Source organism: Coregonus lavaretus, assembly GCF_964263955.1.
Source record: "Coregonus lavaretus genome assembly, chromosome: 27".
Classification (NCBI taxonomy): Eukaryota; Metazoa; Chordata; class Actinopteri; order Salmoniformes; family Salmonidae; genus Coregonus; species Coregonus lavaretus.
In genome coordinates, this window is record NC_140014.1 from 10,502,477 (window position 1) to 10,524,196 (window position 21,720).

The 21,720-nt window shown below is 42.2% G+C and overlaps 1 protein-coding gene across 1 annotated transcript in view; it reads right to left on the minus strand.

Moving 5' to 3' along the window:
- Positions 1-1,779: 1,779 nt before the first annotated feature.
- The window catches only part of myo6b (myosin VIb), an 82,962-nt gene continuing 63,021 nt past the window's right edge, over positions 1,780-21,720 (minus strand). Inside the window, exons 23-35 of the mRNA XM_084144453.1 lie at positions 21,497-21,626; positions 20,832-20,922; positions 18,499-18,649; positions 15,370-15,578; positions 14,697-14,775; positions 12,606-12,766; positions 12,229-12,273; positions 11,764-11,799; positions 11,058-11,096; positions 9,617-9,717; positions 5,648-5,779; positions 3,695-3,913; positions 1,780-3,392 (exon numbers count right to left, since the gene is read on the minus strand). Coding sequence (XP_084000579.1) covers positions 3,193-3,392; positions 3,695-3,913; positions 5,648-5,779; positions 9,617-9,717; positions 11,058-11,096; positions 11,764-11,799; positions 12,229-12,273; positions 12,606-12,766; positions 14,697-14,775; positions 15,370-15,578; positions 18,499-18,649; positions 20,832-20,922; positions 21,497-21,626 — 1,593 coding nt within the window. The 3' untranslated portion in view covers positions 1,780-3,192. The remainder of the gene's footprint in view (positions 3,393-3,694; positions 3,914-5,647; positions 5,780-9,616; positions 9,718-11,057; positions 11,097-11,763; positions 11,800-12,228; positions 12,274-12,605; positions 12,767-14,696; positions 14,776-15,369; positions 15,579-18,498; positions 18,650-20,831; positions 20,923-21,496; positions 21,627-21,720) is intronic.

The following is a 21,720-nucleotide window of genomic DNA, read 5'->3' on the forward strand; positions in this document are numbered from 1 at the left end:
AAGGTAAGGCCAAAAATCGGATCTTGGGATCAGTTTGAATGAGTCATATTGTACCATGTGCAAATATGTTTTTATATTACTTTAAATACTTTCTAGGAAAAGCATTTAAAAGCATTAGAAGGTAAGACGTTAATTGATAAGGTTGATTCTGATTTATTACTTAACCAAATCATCTTTTTGAGCTTTCAATTGTATTTCTTCAAATCAAAAAGTATGATTCAGAAAATGTAAAAGTAAATCAGTGGTAGTGACATTTTCCATCTAACATGAGCATAATTACTTATCAGTAGGAATTCTTTAAAAATGGATGTGAATGATAATTGCAATATTACTGCATGCTAAAGCAGAATTATTCACCAATTGATTGTGTGCAAGATAACCTAAAAACAATCATAACATGTATTGTTTGTAATATATGTAAATTATATGGAATTAGTCTGGCATGCTATAATCAGCTGTTTGAAAGTCATTAAGAGATCATTTCACCTTGACATTTAGCACATATTAATTTATTTTAAGTGGGTGTTAATAATGACATACTGTTAAGTATGTATCATTTAACTATGTTAATTGAGGTATATTTATATAATTTACCACTATTTTGGATATAATATTTCACCTGTCAATATGATTACAAATGTTATATGCAATTTGTGACATGGAATAACATTTGGTATACCCTTTGTCACTTGTCCCCTTTTCAGATGTGGCGACCACCAAATGAATACCGAACTTGTTGCCTGTTAAGGGCTTCAGATAACGAATGCTTTGAGGAAACTGTTCTTTGATGGCTCATCTCTTGCCAGTGTCCACAGTCTTTAAAAGCAACATAAGTCTTTGTTGCCTTGAACTTGAGCTGTATATTTTAAATATCTAATCTCTTAGAAATTCATGTCATGGCAGTGGTGGACTCCTCCATTACTGGAATTACTGCATAAATTACATGGAGAAATGTACCTAGGATAGGATGCATAATTTCAGACAGCTACTGTGTGGATATTAAATGCTGTACTAGCGGGTTGTGTTAAGGTGTACCCATCTATTTATATATTGACGGCTAGGAATGTTTTTCAGATACTGTATATCCTTCACAAAAGGTTGTTTTCTTTCCTCACAATGAGGTATTTATTTACACATTGATACTCATGGTGGTATCATGACCGTAGATGAGATTGTTGTTTTAATGTTATTCTAACTTCTGTTCAGCGTCCCAAAAAAGAAAATGAATGTGATCTTTTGACTCTGGTCGTGTTGTTTTGAAGCAATACTCTTGTATATGATTATAGCCTAGTGTTGTGTAGGTGAAAAATGTAGCAATACATTTGTGTGAAGAAAAAGTCAGTCCTATACTACTGGTCAATAAAATCCCACCAACCACTTTTGAGTACAGGATCAAAACACACTTGGAGGATGTGTAACATTCTTTTTTTTACACTTTACATTTGATAAATAAAGTATTTTCCTACAAAGATTTTTGGGGGGTCAATTGGTTATTTAATTGAATCGCTAACAATCACAATGCATTTCAATAGTTTTTCCATCATCGGATTCTGTTATTTTCTGATGATTATGATTTACAAAATGTTTACTGCCCATCATGGCTTCATTTGGATCAGTAATAAAACATGAGGACCACAATGAATTAATCATTAATTCTTAATCAGTCATCTTGTTAGATACTGTAATCAATAAGCTAGTCTAAGCCATTTAGGGAGGTACTAATAGAAGACCTGACTTAATGGCCAAGTCTTGCTATTAACTACAGTCTACACAATGATAAAAGGTTGAATGCATTTATTCCCTATATTGCAGTGCAATACTCAGCATACAATTGAAGTTGAATCTGAAATGGCAAAACAGCTAAACAGATTACACTGAGGAATGTGTAATACAAACATTATTATTTTACTATACAGAAAATACTCATTATGAAATTGTTAATAAATTATAACTGGGGGTCCACAATGAGATTAATTACTCATATCAGACCATCAAGGATCGGCAAAAGAAGTCACACAATCTAGATTGAAAGCCTGAAAGACAAATCACACCTAGAAACCTTAAACTTTCAACAATGTTATTAAAATGGTTGGATAATTAGGTTTTTAGTGTTTTATATTAGTGGTGAACAGAAAGCGCTTGTGAGTTCCCTCTATGAAAATAAATTTACAAATGCCTACAAATTCTACAATTTCTTTTAAAAAGGAGTTCTTAGATGAAAATATTATCTGTCACTATGGAATACAAATACAGTGACTCAGAATTATTTCACTACGCCATATTCAAAAATAGAAGACATTCGGAAAGTGTATATTTTTACTACACCGCAGAGGTTTGTGCTCCAATTAATCTATGGTTAACAATGACATGCAAAAATCAGTCTTAGACAAAGTCGTAAACAAGATCTTAGTTTTGATCAATCAATCCAAAAATATATCATGTCATATGCCTTCCTATGAATCATCTATCATTGCAAAAGTCTTGCAATGTCCGTTGTTAAAAGATGTGAGCTGGTGCACTTTCATTGTCATGGAAATACAAAGGGAAGTAAAGTAAGCTTTCTTCAAACAGAACCAAGAATAAATTCAACATCAAGGATACAACCTGCCCCAGCATTATGGCAATACCAGCCCTATAGACAGACAACCTTCTCTAAATCGGAAGTGGAACATTGCAGCTGCATTATACTGAAAATATAAACCCTAACATATCTAATCACATGCTGAAATGTGTCGACACAATCAATTATTCCTAGAGTGCTCAAGAGTCATAAAGCCAAATACTTGTAACATAATTTCTTCAATCATTACCAACAGTTCCAGCAGTGCTTAGATTTCATTTAACAACTAAACATGAATATACAATTAAGACTGTCTTGAGGAAGTGCAGATCTGAAACTTATCTAATTAATACCAAATAAAATAGATTTAAGGCCTCGTAGTAAAAATTGCATTCAAGTGTAGGACATTTCATGAGGACGAGACGTAAATTAGTATGTCTTTTCACAGCAAATTAACAAAGAAACAAAACAAAGAAATGACAGAAATCAACTTTTAAAAATCAACAAAAATCGAATTAAAATGTTGAAATGCCCTCAGTGAGATAGCCGTTAGCCTCAAAGACTGCTATAATAGGGAGTGCTTCTGCTTTCTTCCCTTTCTTTACTGCATTCCTTTTGAGCATTCCTCTGGTTCACTGGAAGAGGTTCTGCAGCATGGCTGTGGCGTACGTGGGCCTGGCCTGCCTGCTTTCGATGGCGTTTCGCAGGTACGTGATCCCGTCGCAGCGTTCCCAGATCTCCTCAAACTGCCGAGGCAGGATCTCAGCCCCCCTCTTCCGGGTCAGGCCTGTCTCCTCCAGGCTTAGCTCACACATCTCCATGTCATCTTTCCCTAAGGATGGGGGGGGGGGGGGGGGATGGGGGAAGAGAGAGAGAAAGGAGGGGAGAGACGCTGACAGTCAAAAACAGGATTTAATAAGGATTAAGGATTTAATACACACACAGGAAAGGATAATATATGATTGAATAGGGATTCTTTTTTAGGATAGGATAACCACATTCACACGTGCACAAAACCAGCTACCTGGCACAATCATAACATGCTCTATGACATAGAGCCCAGAGTTTCATTTTACAAACACATCAATGCACATATAAAGAACATATGAAGCTGATCTAGCTCGAGGGACCCACCTGCCACCAGTAGGATGGGCTGCTTGTCTGGGTGTAGCTCCATCTGCCTGGCGATCCAGGGCCCATCAAAGTGGGCGTACCACCAACCCTTCTTCTTGTTCTGGGGGTCTTTATATTGGTCAGCGGGACGGATGAAGGGGATGCGGAAGTAGCGCTGCTGGCGGTTCATGGTTATCTCCTGCTGCTGGGCGGCCACGGCTGGAGCCGGGTTCTGTTGGGCTGTGTGTGGCGGGTTTTATGTCCTTGTTACTGCCACAATACTGATTTATTATGACATTGTGTGATTACTGGGGCAAATACATGTGGAAATCTTTGTAATTTTTTTTGAGGAGCAATCCTGTATTTACACAGTAGAGTCCATTAGTGTTTGAAGCAATTTATCTGCAAAATGTTAGAACATGACTAAGTTGAATGATTGAATCATAGGGTGGTGGAAGGAAGCAAAAACATGAAACTGAAAATATGAGACAACAAAGATGGCATAAAATACACAAACAATGCTATGGGTGAAAAGCCAGGTAAGCTGCTTTCTCCCCTCTTATATGGCAGACTTGCCAAGACCTGCTTCCATTAGCGAAGGAAGAGAGAACTGCAGCCAAACAAAAGGCAAATAAAATGGGTTCAACATGCCTTCTAGAAGCTTTCACATCAAAAGAGATGAAAATTCAGTGAAAGCAACAAAATCTGTTCTTAGGAATGAAAATCTATGGAAAAGAAGGGCGAACAAAGGAGACTGGATAGCTTTCATGTAACTAAATAATATTTACTTTAAACATGATTTCCAGCCGCCCCTGTTGTCTGGGTCTGAGTTGAATATATCATGCTTGGCTGGATAGAGCGAGCGGTCATGGTAGCGCACAGCTAAACCTGATGAGGCGTCGTGGCAGCTGAGTATAATTGGAACAAATACTTTTGACGCAGATGGGAGCTAAGTTCTGGGGCCTGGCTTTTAAGAACACTAATTGAATGTCAGGAAGAACAGGCGGGCTATTTATGAAGTGGGCATTCATCTCCCTCCGCCATCATCATCAGGAGAAGAGACAGTGAAGCTGTGAAGGGCTCACTGAAGCATTGCTGCTTCTTCTTGGGTTTTTACCCTCCATGTTAATCTCACATAAATGCAATTGTGAGACTTTTTCCCTTTGGGAAAGTACATTGACAAGTGGGAAAATGAGTACTGTGCTAGCAAATGAGGTACTCTGTGTGGATGTACAAGTAACTGCCAAAATAATGTAAAGACTTGAGTAAATGAGGGATACAAAGTATATTGAAAGCAGGTGCTACCACACAGGTGTGGTTCCTGAGTAAATTAAGCAATTAACATCCCATCATGCTTAGGGTCATGTATAAAAATGCTGGGCAGACCATTATTTTGGCTACCATGGATATGCCCACATAGGATGACAATGCCCCCATCCGTAGAGCACGAATGGTCAATGAATCATTTGATGAGGATGAAAACGATGTAAACCATATGCCATGGCCGTCTCAGTCACCAGATCTCAAACCCAGTTGAACACTTATGGGAGATTCTGGAGCGGTGCCTGAGACAGCGTTTCCATCACCATCAACAAAACACCACATTATGGAATTTCTTGTGGAAGAATGGTGTCCCATGCCTCCAATAGAGTTCCAGACACTTCAATGTCAAGGTACATTGAAGCTTTTCTGGCTCGTGGTGGCCCAACGTCCAATTAAGACATTTTATGTTGGCGTTTCCTTTATTTTGGCAGTTAGCTGTACCATAACTTTCAAGGTCAAAGATGGTCACAGAAAGAAAACCGATGAAAGAGATGACAAAAAGGATGCTACTGTTGAAAACATGTCTGCAATGGACACAGAAATGGTAATAGCGGGGTTAAGACAGAACGTGTTAATGTCGGGAACACAATCCTGGGTTGAGGAGGGTAGCCTACAGTAGCACAACATCCCAGGATGGGGTATCTCACTCACCGTAGTCAGTGATAGATTTGGGGGCCCTCTGCTCCATGGCTGTGTCGCGTTTCTTGTTCTTGGACTTCCAGGCGTGGTACACCTTCAGACGGCGATGGAACTCCTCCCTGCATGCCGCCAGCAGCTCAATATCTACACAGGGATGACATCAACAGAACTTAACCACAGTGAATGAGAATAACAAATATTTGTCCAAATGTAGCCACATTTCTATTATATGTAAATCGTTTTATGATTAGTGAATGCCATAATGTAATTTTGTTAGATACTTCTCCCTATTAGCTGAAATCGTATTTTTATAAATTCATTTTAGCTGTCGCGCTAGCTGTTCGGGCCGAACAGATTCATAAATCATGGGAATTTCTCATGTATTAGGGCGATTCCATGCCAGCAGGAGCCAAAAATATTTTTGGTATCTGAAATTGTTCTGGAAATTCTTACATTTGTATCACAAACCATTTTTGAGAAAATCATGAAATTGGCCATTTCCTTTTTAGACCTATACATCCTGTAAGACCTTCAGGTCGGTGAACCGTACATGATACAGACAACATCTTGGTGTCATTATAATCCTTGTAGTGTGCTTTAATATATGGAGTATATTTAGATTCTGAAATAAACAACCCTTTTTAAATGTATTCATTTTAAGCAGTGGTGTAAAGTACTTTGAAGTACTTTATACCACTGCTTTGAAGTACTACTTAAGTAACTTTGGGGGTTATCTGTACTTTACTACATTCCTAAAGAAAATATGTACTTTTTACTCATATACATTTTCCCTGACACACAAAAGTAATTTCATTTCGAATGATCTGGAAGGACAGCAATATGGTCCAATTCACGCACCTATCAATGATGTCAGTGTGGGAGTGTGACCCTGTCCGTCCGTAAATAAAACAAAAATAATTGTCTGGTTTGCTTAATATAATATATTTGATGTATAGCATTTACTTTTACTCTTACTCAAGTATGACAATTAAGTACTTTTTCCACCACTTAAGTACATTTTAAACCAGATACTTTTAGACTTTAACTGGGTGACTTTCACTTTTACTTCAGTCATTTTCTATTAAGGCGTTTTTACTTTTACTCAAGTATGACCATTCAGTACTTTTTCCACCACTATACTTTTTGGAAGTACATAACATTTCCAGAGTGAGCTCTCTGCTAATTCTGAAGTTATGATACATTTTATGAACACCACCAACACAGTGAATGGTAAATGGATTAAAAGGGAACTCCCTCTGCTGGTGACTTGCTGAATGTGCAATCCTAAAGGAGGGCTGTGATTGGTTAATTGACCTATAATGTCCATTTGTATGTAGAAAATGGGTAATATCATTAAAAGTACCAAAGAGCCCACTCTGGAAATTTGACGTGTTTGAAGAGTATATTGTTCCAAACAATTTGTCTAAAAATAAGCAAAATAAAAAGGGTAGTTTTGAGATATTCATATTAATATTTGTATGTTGAATAAATTAACTTGAAATATTTTATTTCAGAATCTAGACACTCCATATTTGAACGCACACTATTAGGAGTATAATGACACCAAGATGTTGTCTGTATCATGTACGGTTCACGGTCTTACAGTTGGCATGTATAGGTCTAAAAGGGCCTAAAATGGCCACTTTCATCATGATTTCCCCCCAAAAAATGTGTGATACAAAAGCATGTCAAACATCCTTCCTCCCAATGAAGTTTCTATGTGAGAATTGACAAAATCTGAGATACCCAAAATATTTTCTGCTCCCACTGTCGTAGAATCGCCAACTATTCAAGATGATACTCAAGTTCTAATCTTCACCTTTCAGGAAACGATGAATACATTAAAATTGGGGGTTGTGAAAATAGGTCGCAATTCAGTTTTCCTCACAGCAAGGAGAGAAAGTAGCAACAGGATGGGTGTAAATAATTCAAAAAGGGCCATGGAGAATGTAACAAAGTCGTCACAACCAAGCCGAATTTCATTTCCACCACAATTAATGCATTAGGGTCATTCCACTTAATTTCAATCACTTTTTGACTGCTCCCTTTTGATTTGAACTAAACACTATATATGCAAAAGTACATGGACACCCCTTCAAATTAGTGGTTTCGGCTATTTCAGCCACACCCGTTGCTGACAGGTGTATAAAATTGAGCACACCACCATGCAATCTCCATAGACAAACACTGGCAGTAGAATGGCCTTACTGAAGAACCCAGTGACTTTCAATGTGGCACCGTCATAGGATGTCACCTTTCCAACAACACAGTTCGTCAAATTTCTGCATTGCTAGAGCTGCCCCGGTCAACTGTAAGTGCTGTTATTGTGAAGTGGAAACATCTAGGAGCAACAACGGCTCAGCTGTGAAGTGGTAGGCTACACAAGCTCAGAGAATGGGACCGCAGAGTGCTGAAGCGCGTAGCTACCGAGTTCCAAACTGCCTCTGGAAGCAATGTCAGCACAAGAACTGTTCGTCGGGAGCTTCATGAAATGGGTTTCCATGGCCGAGCAGCCTAAGCTCACCATGCGCAATGCCAAGTGTCGGCTGGAGTGGTGTAAAGCTCTCCACCATTGGACTTTGGAGCAGTGAAAAATGCGTTCTCTGGAGTGATGCATCACGCTTCACCATCTGGCAGTCCGATGGAAGAATCTGGGTGTGGCAGATGCCAGGAGAACGCTACCTGCCTGAATGCATAGTGCCAACTGTAAAGTTTGGTGGGGGTGGTTTGGAGCTGTTTTTCATTGTTTGGGCTAGGCCTCTTAGTTCCAGTGAAGGGAAATCTTAACGCTACATTCTAGACGATTCTGTGCTTCCAACTTTGTGGCAACAGTTTGGGGAAGGCCCTTTCCTGTTTCAGCATGACAATGTCCCTGTGCACAAAGCGAGGTCCATACAGAAATGGTTTGTCGAGATCGGTGTGGAAGAACTTGACTTGCCTGCACAGAGCCCTGACCTCAACCCCAATCGAACACCTTTGGGATGAATTGGAACGCCGACTACGAGCCAGGACTAATCGCCCAACATCAGTGCCTGACATCAGTAATGCTCTTGTGGTTGAATGGAAGCAAGTCCCCAGAGCAATGTTCCAACATCTAGTGGAAAGCCTTCCCAGAAGAGTGGAGGCTGTTATAGCAGCAAAGGGGAGACCAACTCCATATTAATGCCCATGATTTATGAATGAGATGTTCGACGAGCAGGTGTCCACATACTTTTGTTCATGTAGTGTATTTGCCAATGGTAGAACTGGTCCTTTAATGTCAATTTCTCGCATATATATTGTAGCTTAGACCCTATTTTCCATCATCTGAGGTGTTTGTGTTATGCTCACTATCGGTTGAGACACAGCATGCTCTTAGGGGAAGTGTTGGTACGAAGCACTCCCCATCTGACAGCTGGCCTATTCATACATGTCGATTCAGACTGAGGCGGTAAGCCTTTCCTCCATGTTTTTTTATTGAAACGGGTACAGAGGGCAAAACACTGTAATTCACCTTAATGGTAATAATCTCCCCCTCTGCCACAAGGCTGTACCTTCATCAACGTAGCAGCTGCATGTACACTCTCCTGTCGGCTCTTAAATCTTACACCCTCAAACAAATAGAATTCCCCTGTCAATTTCGCCCAGTTGCAATCTCCTCGAAATTACCTCCCACTTTAGCTTTACGTGAAAATTATAGGGGAAATCACGCCTAGGCAGGAAAGTCTAGAGCAGGGCGAAAACCCCTTTGCCACACTTTTGAAGAGGTTGCGTTACCAGCCAGTTTTTAAATTATTAACAGTGGGGCTGAATTAATGATGGCGTGAGTGATGGAGGTGCACAGAGCCGGATCATGAATCTCCCTGAGAGCTCGTCACATTGCCCAGGTATCCCTGGGCTTTTTCAGAGTGTAGTGTAGTGAATAGATGGGGCCCCATGCTGAGAGTAGCCCCTCAGGCCTTGGTAGCGGTAGTGGTGAGAGGGGTTGGGGAAAAGTCTTACCGCACGAGGTGTTGATGACGTCCCGCAGCTCGGCGTACTTCCACTTGCTCAGGTCGTACTTCCTCACGCCGGCGGCTTTGAGTGCCTGCACCTGTGGACCCCTGCATTCCCCGCAAGAGAAGAGAGGAATCAATTTGAATTGTAATTCAACATTTCAAAGGTCCGAGCAGTGGGACGTCTCGGAATCCCCGCTCGGATCGGCGCGCCATAGTGATCTGGTGGTCATTTTCAAAGACTAAAATACTGGTAACAATCAGAAAAACAATCAAGTGCTAAGTGGGGCAAAAAGGGGAAATCTATGTCTGACTTTGGCACTGTTCTCCGACATCCCCCAGGCAATTACACTCCCACTACGAGGTGGATGAAGCAGACAGCAGGGGAGCTGGACTACATGCATGTGGACATTAAGTGTGCCCATTTCACCCTATCACCTACTCCCTAGTCCCCACATCACCTAACCTTAGTCAGTGTGTTCCTGGGCTTCCGAAAGCACAGTCTGCAGCCCTTTACACCCCTCCAGCAGCATGCTTCTGAGAGCTAACTCAATAACCTGACATGCAGGATTTGGCCCCTATTTACAGGTGGCCCTCCAGGTCTGTATGGGCGTCTATGTGGCAGGGTCAAGGCTTTGGTCCGCTGTAGAGGAATCCTTGGGTCTTCTGGTGCTCATCCAATCTTCGGACGTTAAGCCTCCCGGTGGGAGGAGGGCCAGCCTGGGTAGATACCGGAGTGACAGAAGAATGTCAGCGAGACACTGTGTTGTGTTTTGTGGTGACAGCTCACCTGACCTTTGGGGCTGAGCGCTGGATGGTTGCCAGGTCACCCCCTCAAAGTGCTCCGGGGGTAACAGGGATTGAGTGTAGACACGGCGACTCGAAGGTGCGTTGGCCAACTAGCTCTTACAAAGAGCGCTTATTATAGATGAGGCATACACTTTGATTGATGTTGTGTCTTTAAAGATGGAATCCATAGTAGGGAGAAACAGCGTCACTGGCCGCAACACCACAGTTATTGTTTTTGTTGCCAAACTGAGGAGCTTTTTTACCGTCATGGCAAAAGAAAAGGTGCAATGATGTCTGAGGGGAAAAAACAGTGTTTGTTGTTTGTAGTAACTTTCTTAAACCAGCTTTAAGAAAGTTAGTCGTGTTCAAAGTGCCATAGCTGTGGTCAATGCCACATCTGGCACACAATCAGATTTAATCCCAAAACACACACGCATGCAGGCACACACACAAACACGTCTAATTTCAAGATTCAATACACTGATCAACAAGATAACATCATTGGTAAAATCTCTTCATTTCCCTTTGCTCACTAGGATTTTAAACAATTTTAACAATTAATTTTGGATTTTTTCCGGAAATGATTCATTTGATTAATCGATTTGGGTGATTCAGGTGATCATTGATCCGGGAACAAACTATTTATCTCCATTACCCACCAAGCCAGAAGTTGTGACATTTCCAGGGCCATTTCCTCCCTATAAACACATTAATACCAGCACACATAAATTACTATAACAGAATAACACATAAATGTCTCTTGATTCACACACATCCATATATCAGTAGTATAATCGTATTTCCCATTGGTCACGGAGACCAGGGTGGCTTCCACTATGAACTGTGTGTGTAGCCATCTGATACGTTGATGTCAGCCTGTGTTGTGACAGTCACACACTGATGTGACACTTGTGGCGTGTTGACAGCTGTAAGAATTGGAAGCTGCTTAATTATATCCCTCAGTGACAAGTCATGAAGAAGTAATTGCATCTGATGAGTGAACAGGTAGGCCAAGTGTCAGTACACCCAAATACAGTACTACTCTGTTCCAACTGTAACTAACCATGGCTAAACTAATCTATTTGTTTGACGGTAGTAGCTACTGATATCATTACTGGAGTGGTTAAGTGTGAGTCCTAACTAGTTAGCTAATTAGTCCTACCACGAACGTTGGTTAGGAGTTAATTCTACAGTACATCCCCACTGAGTAGTAGATCAGTTTAAAGAGAGGGCTTTGTGTGTTTTATCAAATATTTGTGCAAAGCTATCAGATGTAATACAATAGGAATGGAATATCAATGTTTGCCATATCAATATGCTTGATAAGAACAAATACAATGTATGAAAAAGCCCCAGAGAACATACATTGTGATTGCCTTGAGGTTTTGAAGTCCACCAGCACTGCAAACAGAGGATATGATGATGAGGATATGACTGGTGCAACTCAGAAGAACCAGCAGAAACAGATCAAAAGCAGATCGGCATGTTCTATGATATGTTCCTATTTAGATTTGTCACGCAATAGTCATCTGTTTGCGATGGGCTAATAACAGACGTGCTTATACCTTGGCATTGTTGATTCATGCCCCGGGCCGGGACCACAACGGCGGATTGATTCGTGACTGGAATGTGGTGTTATTTGGTTGGATCCAATGTGAAGAGTTAGAGAATTTGTGTATTGTTTATGATGGCTTTGCATGGGCTGGTACAATCCTGGATATAGGTTGATGAAAGATTTGAGGTTGAGATTAAAGCATGCGGGGGAGTGTGATTAATGGCTTATGTTAGGTTACTGGAAGCAGGAGGCTAAGCTAATGGCTAATGTCTTACATGGATCTCACTGTGTCTGGATAGAGACCTGAGAAAGACCCATTTCTGAGAGAGGGGAGAACAAGAGGAGAAAAAAAATTGGTTACACATGCATGCAGTGGACAGGTCTCCTTTCGGACCTAGAAGAAATACAACAGCTCTTTTTATTTGACTTGTTGAATCCTTACCAAATCCTGCTGCAGAAGCTCCTAGAGCTCATATTACAACATGTTCCGGGTTAAACAACAACCTTGTCCACGTACTCAACCTTGGGTACGTCCTACAAAACCCTCCTCTAGGGCTTGTGTATTGAGACACTACAATATATGAATAACAATACACAGATATACAGCACAGTGTGTGTGTTTGTGTGTCCACTTTTGTGTATCCGTGTGTACCTGCGCAGGCTGGGGTCCATCTGGGCCTCGTCGGTGATGAGTTCGGCTTCACTCTGGGCGATCCTCATGGCCAGCTCTCTGTCCCGCCTCTCCTGCTCCAACATGGCCGACCGCTGGGCGTCCTCCTCTCGCTCCAACGCTATCTGGATGTCCATCTCCGCCTGAACGCACACATCGTCAGCACCATCGTTATTCTCAACATCGCCACTGCATCATCATGAGTGGTTCATTTACAGGGCTTCATATGAGGAAGCTGTTATCGATGTGAAACATCACTACAGCAGAGAAAGGATAGACTATCTTTATCACTAGACAGTTACTTTCAAACAGCTATCAGCAGAAACTTGGTAAGATTTCTATTTTCTTTTTTTTTTTACATGCCATAGATTCAACATTTCATGACGATTGACACAACACGCCACTTTTAATCTGTAAACACAGCAAGTAAACACAACATGGATGTTCTTCTTCTCACACTTTTTTTGGGGGGAAAGCCAGCCACCTCTGGAGTCTGAGATTAGAGCAGGACCAGGGGCTGAGTCAGACTGTCTCAGTCCTGGGGAGCGATGGAGCCTCGACTGGCCCTGAATGCCAGGAGAACTTAGGCAATTACAGGGCCTGCTGTGTGGTGAGTCCTGATTAGACATATTATCCTGGTTTAAGCAGCTGGTATTGAGTCTGTCCCTGTGATTGCACGTCTAGACGATGCAGACATGCACCCAGCAGACAACTGCAACAACAACACGGCAGCCAAATCAGAGAGGAAGGTCAGAGGGATTCTTTAGGCGTTGTGGGGAAGTTGGAGGGCGATAAACAAGGTAGCAAAGGTGAAAGTAGCAAAACTCTGAGGGGAAAAAAGCACAGGTACCCCCCCAAAAAGCGCATTTCCACTATTCTAAGGCTTTGAAGTAGGATGAGCCAAGGCTAAAGTGAACTTTAGAGAGACGCTTCGGAAACTCAGCTTTGTGCGTGTGAATCGGGCTGCTAAAAGCAACGGGTGGAGATCTATGAATATCAATGCTGTGCTGGGGTGAGCTAAGGGAGGGCAGACGTGGGTGCCTCTGCTTGCGGTCCATGAAATGAGCTAGCATCAGTACTTCTAGCACTCCTAGACTAGCAGGAGAGCTTTGACAGGGCTTCCAGCCCCGGTAGATTAGAGACAGTGAACGGTGGTGATCCCCAGGATAGACACCATCATAGGAGAGAATAGGAGAACAGGGAGAGAATAGGAAAAAGGGAAGACTGGTGTGTTGAGAGGGAGAGAATGGGATGGCGGGGGAAGAGGGAAGAAGGGACTACAGAGAGATGAGAATAGGGAAAGAGGACTGTCTAGACAGGAAGTAGGGGATTAGAGATGAAAGACTACCAATATAATAGGGGGAGGCAGAGACAGGGATAAAGGAGAGCAGTCGTGAAGAAAAAGAGGAGTGATGGATGAGGAAGGAAGAGGTTTGATGGAGATGGAGGGTTGAGAACTGAAGAAGGGTGTGGGAATGAGGGGATAGAGAAGAAAAGAGAGCGGGAAAGGGGGCCTGAGGCTAGGAATGGAGGGCAGAGGAGGAGAGAAAGAGAGAACAGCATATGGTAATACAGGACAGAAGAAAAGGGGGATGAGGGTGGAAAGAGAGGGCAGAGGAAGAGAAAATTAGGAAAATGCATATGATTTTACAGGGCAGAAGAGGACAGAAGGGGGTTGGGAAGAAACGGTAGAGGAGAAAAGGAGGTAACTGCAAACGGTAATTGAGGGCATGATAATCAGGGGAAGCGGAGGACTCAGGCACAGTGGGAGGGGGAGGGTGGTTCTGGGAAGGGAAGGGGAAGGAGAAACTCAGCAGGAGTGATCCATCACAAGACAGGCACAGCCCACTGGGGAATCTGACCAATGCCACGACCCTGGTCCCAGTACAACAAACGCGACAGGTAAGAAATCAATCCATTACTGCTCCATAGAAAGTCATTTGAGACTATCAGGCATTAAAGGTCAATGTCTGATGAAGTGGACCAGTGTTAGGGTCTCTTTAGTGGGAAGGGAAGGGTGAGTAACAAAGCTCTCCTTTTCCACAACAATCGCACTTAAGAGGGGTCACAAACCTGCATTATCCTCTCCTCTTCCTCCCTCCTCTTCCTTTCCTCTTCTTCCTGCTTCCTCTTGTGCTCCATCTCCGATTTCCTAATGAGAGGGGACAGGGATGACAGAGGACAGAGGTGGTTAATGCCTTTAAATGGCAAAACGCCATGTAACTTTAAAATCACAGATGTCCTCAATGACACGATCAAACCATGAATCATGTATATGATCAATCTCTGAATATCAACTGCGGACATATCCTGTTGGGGGTTTCTTTAAAATTGAGAGGTCATGTCTGCTAAATGACTAAAATGTAAATGTAAATGTCAAACAGTGCAAGCGTGGACAACTCCAATACTGGAGGGCTGCTATTGGTGCACTGTGCAGGCTTTTGTTGCAGCCCAGCACTAACACACTAGAACCAAAAGCCTGCACACAGTGAAGCCCTCCACTACTTAAATCCCCAGTACTATCGGCCCATATTTTCTGTTGTATTTTTGACTTTATGTTTTGTTTACCCCATATGTAACTCTGTGTTGTTGTTTTTATATTGGCCAGGTCGCAGTTGTAAATGAGAACTTGTTCTCAACTGGCTTACCTGGTTAAATAAAGGTTAAATACAAATAAATAAAAATATATGTTCTCTTTTGTACCCCCAATACCACCATTATTCACCCTTCCTTCCCCTCCACTTACATCCTTCTGTCGTCCTCCTCCTTCTGGCGTCGCTGGTCCTCCTCCTCCCTTCTCTTCCTCTCCCCCGCCATCTCCTCCTCGATGCGCCGCAGCCTCTCCATCTCCTCCTCCTCCTGCTTCTTCTTCTGCATGGAGGAGAGCAGTTGCTCAGAGCGCTTCACCAGCCCCTGGTACTCCTGGTCAATCTCCTTCCGGGTCATTACTGTTGCCTATAGGAGGGGGCATAGGTCAAAGGAGTGGTGTCATAGGTCAAGGTCTTATGCATAAACACATAGGCTAACCGGTGCCCCCGCACATTGACTCGGTACCGGTACCCCCTGTATATAGCCTCGCTATTGTTATTTTACTGCTGCTCTTTAATTACTTTTTTTGTAGGTATTCTTAAAACTGCATTGTTGGTTAAGGGCTTGTAAGTAAGCATTTCACAGTAAGGTCTACACCTGTTGTATTCGACGCATGTGACAAATACTATTTGATTTGATTTGATAGGCTTATTACACTATTTTGTATATGCTAAAATCAGAATAATTTGGACTTGTGTTGTCATACAGTGTGTCATGTCATTATCATGAATGCATACATCATATACGTTTCATAGGATAGATTTTTTTCACGATGACTTAAACAAATGAGATACAATAAAAAGCCTGTGGGGTAAACGTTAAAAGTAACATTAAATTCCCAATATCCCAGAATCTCATTCAACTTTCCTAATTTCCTATGCACATAGAAACGTTTATTTAAAACTGTCCATGGGTTTGAGGGTCTTCCCTGCTGGAATGGGGTCTGACGCCGCTGACTAAATGACAGCCATTGTTTATGACATGTATAATTCAGATAGCGATGCTAACGCTACAGGCTTCATATAGGGCTGAGAACAGCATCAGGCACTAGTGAACATTTTACATTTTAGTCATTTAGCAGACGCTCTTATCCAGAGCGACTTACAGTTTGAGTGCATAATTTTTATTTTTTTATACTGGCCCCCCGTGGGAATCGAACCCACAACCCTGGCGTTGCAAGCGCCATGCTCTACCAACTGAGCTACACGGGGCTAACAGAGGAGCGCAGGGTTGGGCAGACGCACAGAGGTGACTGAACTAGGGAGTAAGGGAGGGAAGTAAGGAAGGAGAGAAAGGGAGAATGAGACAGAAAAGGTTCTGTTCGGATTCCAGTCATCTAGTCTAAGGGATGGCTACCGGCGCTCTAGCTAGCTACCTCTGCCAATAACACGCATCTGGCTACAAAGACAAAGTTTACAGACAACACTAAAAAAATTTGGGAATCAATTTCAGAGTTTGGATAGCATGTGGGTTGGGTTGATGTGCCATACATCTAGAGGCCCCAAACACTGGTGTTTCTAGCAGAGGGAGACAGGGGAATTGCCTAACCATATTTATCCATATTAGAGGATTACACATCGAATCAACCAATGTTCCCTCTAAGCTGTGCGTTCGGGAAGCTCCACCAAGACTGCCGCGCGGAAGAAATGCCAGCCCGTGAAGAGACGCACGAGATTGAACTACACTACAGTTGGCCCCGTTAGTTTACACTATCAACCTTTCCCTCTACTGTGGGAATTGTGATCGAATCAACATAGTACTAGCCCCTTTCAAAGCAACATACCGAAACAAAGCTAACTCTGTAAGACTTAGTCTGTGATTTTGTTTTAGGCAGAGTGCATTGTCAGAGGATTCTATTGCATGACGGGCACGAGCGCTCGCGAGAAGATGCGCTTGTTTTGAGATCAAAGCGCATAACCGTGTGTAGCCTCATGTGCACATTTATTCATATTCTTTGCTAGTTAGTGAGTTATTAGCCCAGTTACAACTCATTTCTGGTGAGCAATCGAGGTGTGATTGCTTCCTAGAAGAGCACACAACGTGTAAACTTCTAGCCATCATTGAAAATCATTGAAAATCGAGTCAGGTAAAGAGCTTTTTTATGTCTTAAAGAGGCAGTGTTGTATTTTGACACAGGTTTGAATAAGCCAAGAAGCCAATAGGCAGAGGGTAGCATATTTTCCCCCCCTGATTCTCTGTAATAATAATGGTATGGGAATAATATTGAATGTTATTTTGCAAAGTGGTTTCTTGCATCAAACACAAAAACATTTTCAGTCACCTTGTTTGAGTGGCTAAACAAGATAATGTCAAGCCCTGCATCTTTTCCAAAGTCTCATGGAATCTAGGCCTACATTGAACACCACACATTGGCTGATACTGTAGGCTGAATGATAGAACAGCTATTTCAATAGCTATTTCCATGTTAAAATATTATGGGATGCATTTTCTCCATGGGTTTTGATGGTAGGCCACTCTGGTAGGCATATATTATGATCAAATAGCCACAGTAGCCTACTTAGCCACTGTTAAAACTATAATTTAAAGTGGGTACAGCCTCAGTGTTCACAGAAAACGCACGCCAGAATTTTCACAACATAGCGCTCAGCAGACATTACATTTGCTCAGTGCAGAAATTGTTTTGAGGGAACATCAAAAACAACCCCAGTGTTATGATGAGTTTCTCGGGTGTTCAAGTAATCAAGGATGCAAGAATTTAGTTAGACACTTTGTAGAAAGTTAATGCAAATATTTAATGATCGGTACCGGGTTCGTTACAACAATGACCAGAGCTTTGCCCTTGGTGTTACGAACTAACTTGAACAAAGGAAACACTCTACCTCATATATCTTCTATTACCCTCTTCCTGGCATACATCTGGTAAGTCTCCAGTCTCCATGGGCACTCCCTGTCTTTGATGTTCATCACTCTTTACCCCAAGTCACTATCCTGCCCATCACTCATGCTATCCTAAACATCACTAATCTACCTTGACATAAGGAATGTAGACTTCATGACCCCAAACCACTTATCTCGTAACTCTACCTCTGTCCTCACAATGCTACGACATGACATCATTACACCCAGGAAATGGCTTCCTGCTGAGATGACAGAGAGATGAGATCTGTGGGATTAGACAAGTAAGAGAGGTGAGTCACCCTGGCCTTCTCGGTTTAGGGTGAAGTTGCCCCTAGACGCTGATCTTGGGTCAGTTTTGCAATTCCCTGATTAGGAGCTGAACCTAGATCTCTGCCTAAGAGCAACTTCACCCCAGAGCTGCCCTCACCTTAATCTTGGCCATGAGGGTGTCGATGGAGGCCCCCAGCTCCTGGATCTGCTTGGCCATCTCCTGCTTGCCCTCCTTCAGTGCACCCACTACCTCGTTGAATCGCTCCATCCGTGTCTTCAGGTTACGCACCTTCACCATGCCATCGATGCTGTGGCCGCAACACACACATACATATGAACACACACACGTAGGAGCACATTAAAGTATACGTGCAACCACATATAAGTGTGAGCACTAAAACGCGCACGTGCCAAAACACACACATCGTTTTGGTTGAGATTAATAAAAGTCTATATTAGTTTTTATGCTTGAAAATGGTTTCTTGTGTGAACTCACATTTCAACTCTATTAGGTCGTTTTGTGCAAGCTACATAATAACCTATTCACAGAACATATACTGTGCCTTCAGAAAGAATTCATATCCCTTGATTTATTCCACATTTTGTTGTGTTACAGCCTGAATTCAAAATGTATTAATCAGAATTTTTTTCTCACCAATCTACACACAATACCAGACAATGACAAAGTGAAAACATGCTTTTACATTTTTTTGCAAATGTATTTCAAATGAAAAACAGAACTCTCAGCTGCCTTTGGCTTTATCTGTGAAACGACCTATCACACATTTTCTAGGGTCCTGAGCAGTCCATGATAACAAGTCAATTCAAAAACTCATCAACCGGATGGACCCATTCACAAAAGCAATATATACAGTGGGGAAAAAAAGTATTTAGTCAGCCACCAATTGTGCAAGTTCTCCCACTTAAAAAGATGAGAGAGGCCTGTAATTTTCATCATAGGTACACAACAACTATGACAGACAAATTGAGAAAAGAAAATCCAGAAAATCACATTGTAGGATTTTTTATGAATTTATTTGCAAATAAGTATTTGGTCACCTACAAACAAGCAAGATTCTCACAGACCTGTAACTGTGAGATTCAAGCAAGATTCTCACAGACCTGTAACGTCTTCTTTAAGAGGCTCCTCTGTCCTCCACTCGTTACCTGTATTAATGGCACCTGTTTGAACTTGTTATCAGTATAAAAGACACCTGTCCACAACCTCAAACAGTCACACACAGTCGAGCTCCACGCAAGATCTCACCCCGTGGGGTCAAAATGATCACAAGAACGGTGAGCAAAAATCCCAGAACCACACGGGGGGACCTAGTGAATGACCTGCAGAGAGCTGGGACCAAAGTAACAAAGCCTACCATCAGTAACACACTACGCCGCCAGGGACTCAAATCCTGCAGTGCCAGACGTGTCCCCCTGCTTAAGCCAGTACATGTCCAGGCCCGTCTGAAGTTTGCTAGAGTGCATTTGGATGATCCAGAAGAGGATTGGGAGAATGTCATATGGTCAGATGAAACCAAAATAGAACTTTTTGGTAAAAACTCAACTCGTCGTGTTTGGAGGACAAAGAATGCCGAGTTGCGGCCACACCTACTGTGAAGCATGGGGGTGGAAACATCATGCTTTAGGGCTGTTTTTCTGCAAAGGGACCAGGACAACTGATCCGTGTAAAGGAAAGAATGAATGGGGCCTCCTTCCATCAGCAAGGGCATTGAAGATGAAACGTGGCTGGGTCTTTCAGCTTGACAATGATCCCAAACACACCGCCCGGGCAACGAAGGAGTGGCTTCGTAAGAAGCATTTCAAGGTCCTGGAGTGGCCTAGCCAGTCTCCAGATCTCAACCCCATAGAAAATCTTTGGAGGGAGTTGAAAGTCCGTGTTGCCCAGCGACAGCCCCAAAACATCACTGCTCTAGAGGAGATCTGCATGGAGGAATGGGCCAAAATACCAGCAACAGTGTGTGAAAACCTTGTGAAGACTTACAGAAAACGTTTGACCTGTGTCATTGCCAACAAAGGGTATATAACAAAGTATTGAGAAACTTTTGTTATTGACCAAATACTTATTTTCCACCATAATTTGCAAATAAATTCATTAAAAATCCTACAATGTGATTTTCTGGAGAAAAAAAATCTCATTTTGTCTGTAGTTGACGTGTACCTATGATGAAAAGTACAGGCCTCTCTCATCTTTTTAAGTGGGAGAACTTGCACAATTGGTGGCTGACTAAATACTTTTTTTCCCCACTGTATTTTCCAAAAGCAATATGAAAACTACATACTGTATTTTCAAAAGTAATACAGTAAGACTAACATTTCTTAATGCAATATGGTGACAGAGCGTGCCAGGACTCACGGCTGAGCTCTCCAGATTGATTTGAACTTCTAACTGCACAATGTGGAGAAGCTATCAAAAGGCACAGAGTGTGAAGGACTTTCAAAGAAAGAGAATGTGTGTTTGTGTGTACCCACCGTGGCTTATGTTTCCTCTTACAGAGCCACATGCGGACGGTCTTCTGAATCTTAATAAGGGCAGTAGCACGATACTTCATCTTCTCCTTCACTGGGGGGGTAGAGATAGAGCGAGAGCAAGAGAGAGAAAGTCAGTGAGTAAGACAGAAAGCGAGAGAGAGCGAGAGAAAGTGAGTAAGAGGGAGAGAGAGAAGAGACAAATACATCCTCAAATCCAATCATCAGCATAGTATTGGGCCTATTCACACAAACAGAGCTAAAGCTACATTCCCTATGATCTGTTGACTGAACTTGTAGGGATATTAAGTTGGAGTTTTTTGAAGGAAAAGAAATGGAAGTGCAGCCAGCCGTAGCAGTGCATATAGCCTCAAATATGACATATCATGAAGGGGAAGTTTAGCAACTCCTGACTCAGCAGAAATCGTTTAAACTTTTTTTTGTTACGTTGGCTCTTTTCAAAGTTATATTCCTTTATTTTCTTATTCACCATTTTAAAGCCTGTCTAGTGCCTAATGCTGCAAATCAGCTCAAGCATGATGGTGCAATGCAACAGATTATTAATTGTATCTGTCCCTAACAACTAAATACTTTATTATTGTTAACGAGGAGGTTCCACAGTGTGTCCTCCAGCTCAGTATGAGTATGAGTCAGGGGGGTTGACGTACGTTTGATGACAGAAAGGGCACACCACTGGACCTTCTTCCAGCGGCTGACGACCAGCCACTGGTTGACCTTCTTCACCAGCTCTGCCAGGTGGTCTGGGTCTGACTTCATGATTTGGTCAAACTCTGCAAACTGACCCAGAAACAGGACAACAACAGAATCACTCAAGGTCATTTGGGCCTATGTGAATCATGTATAGAGTGTAGAGCAGCTTTTCCCAAGCTCG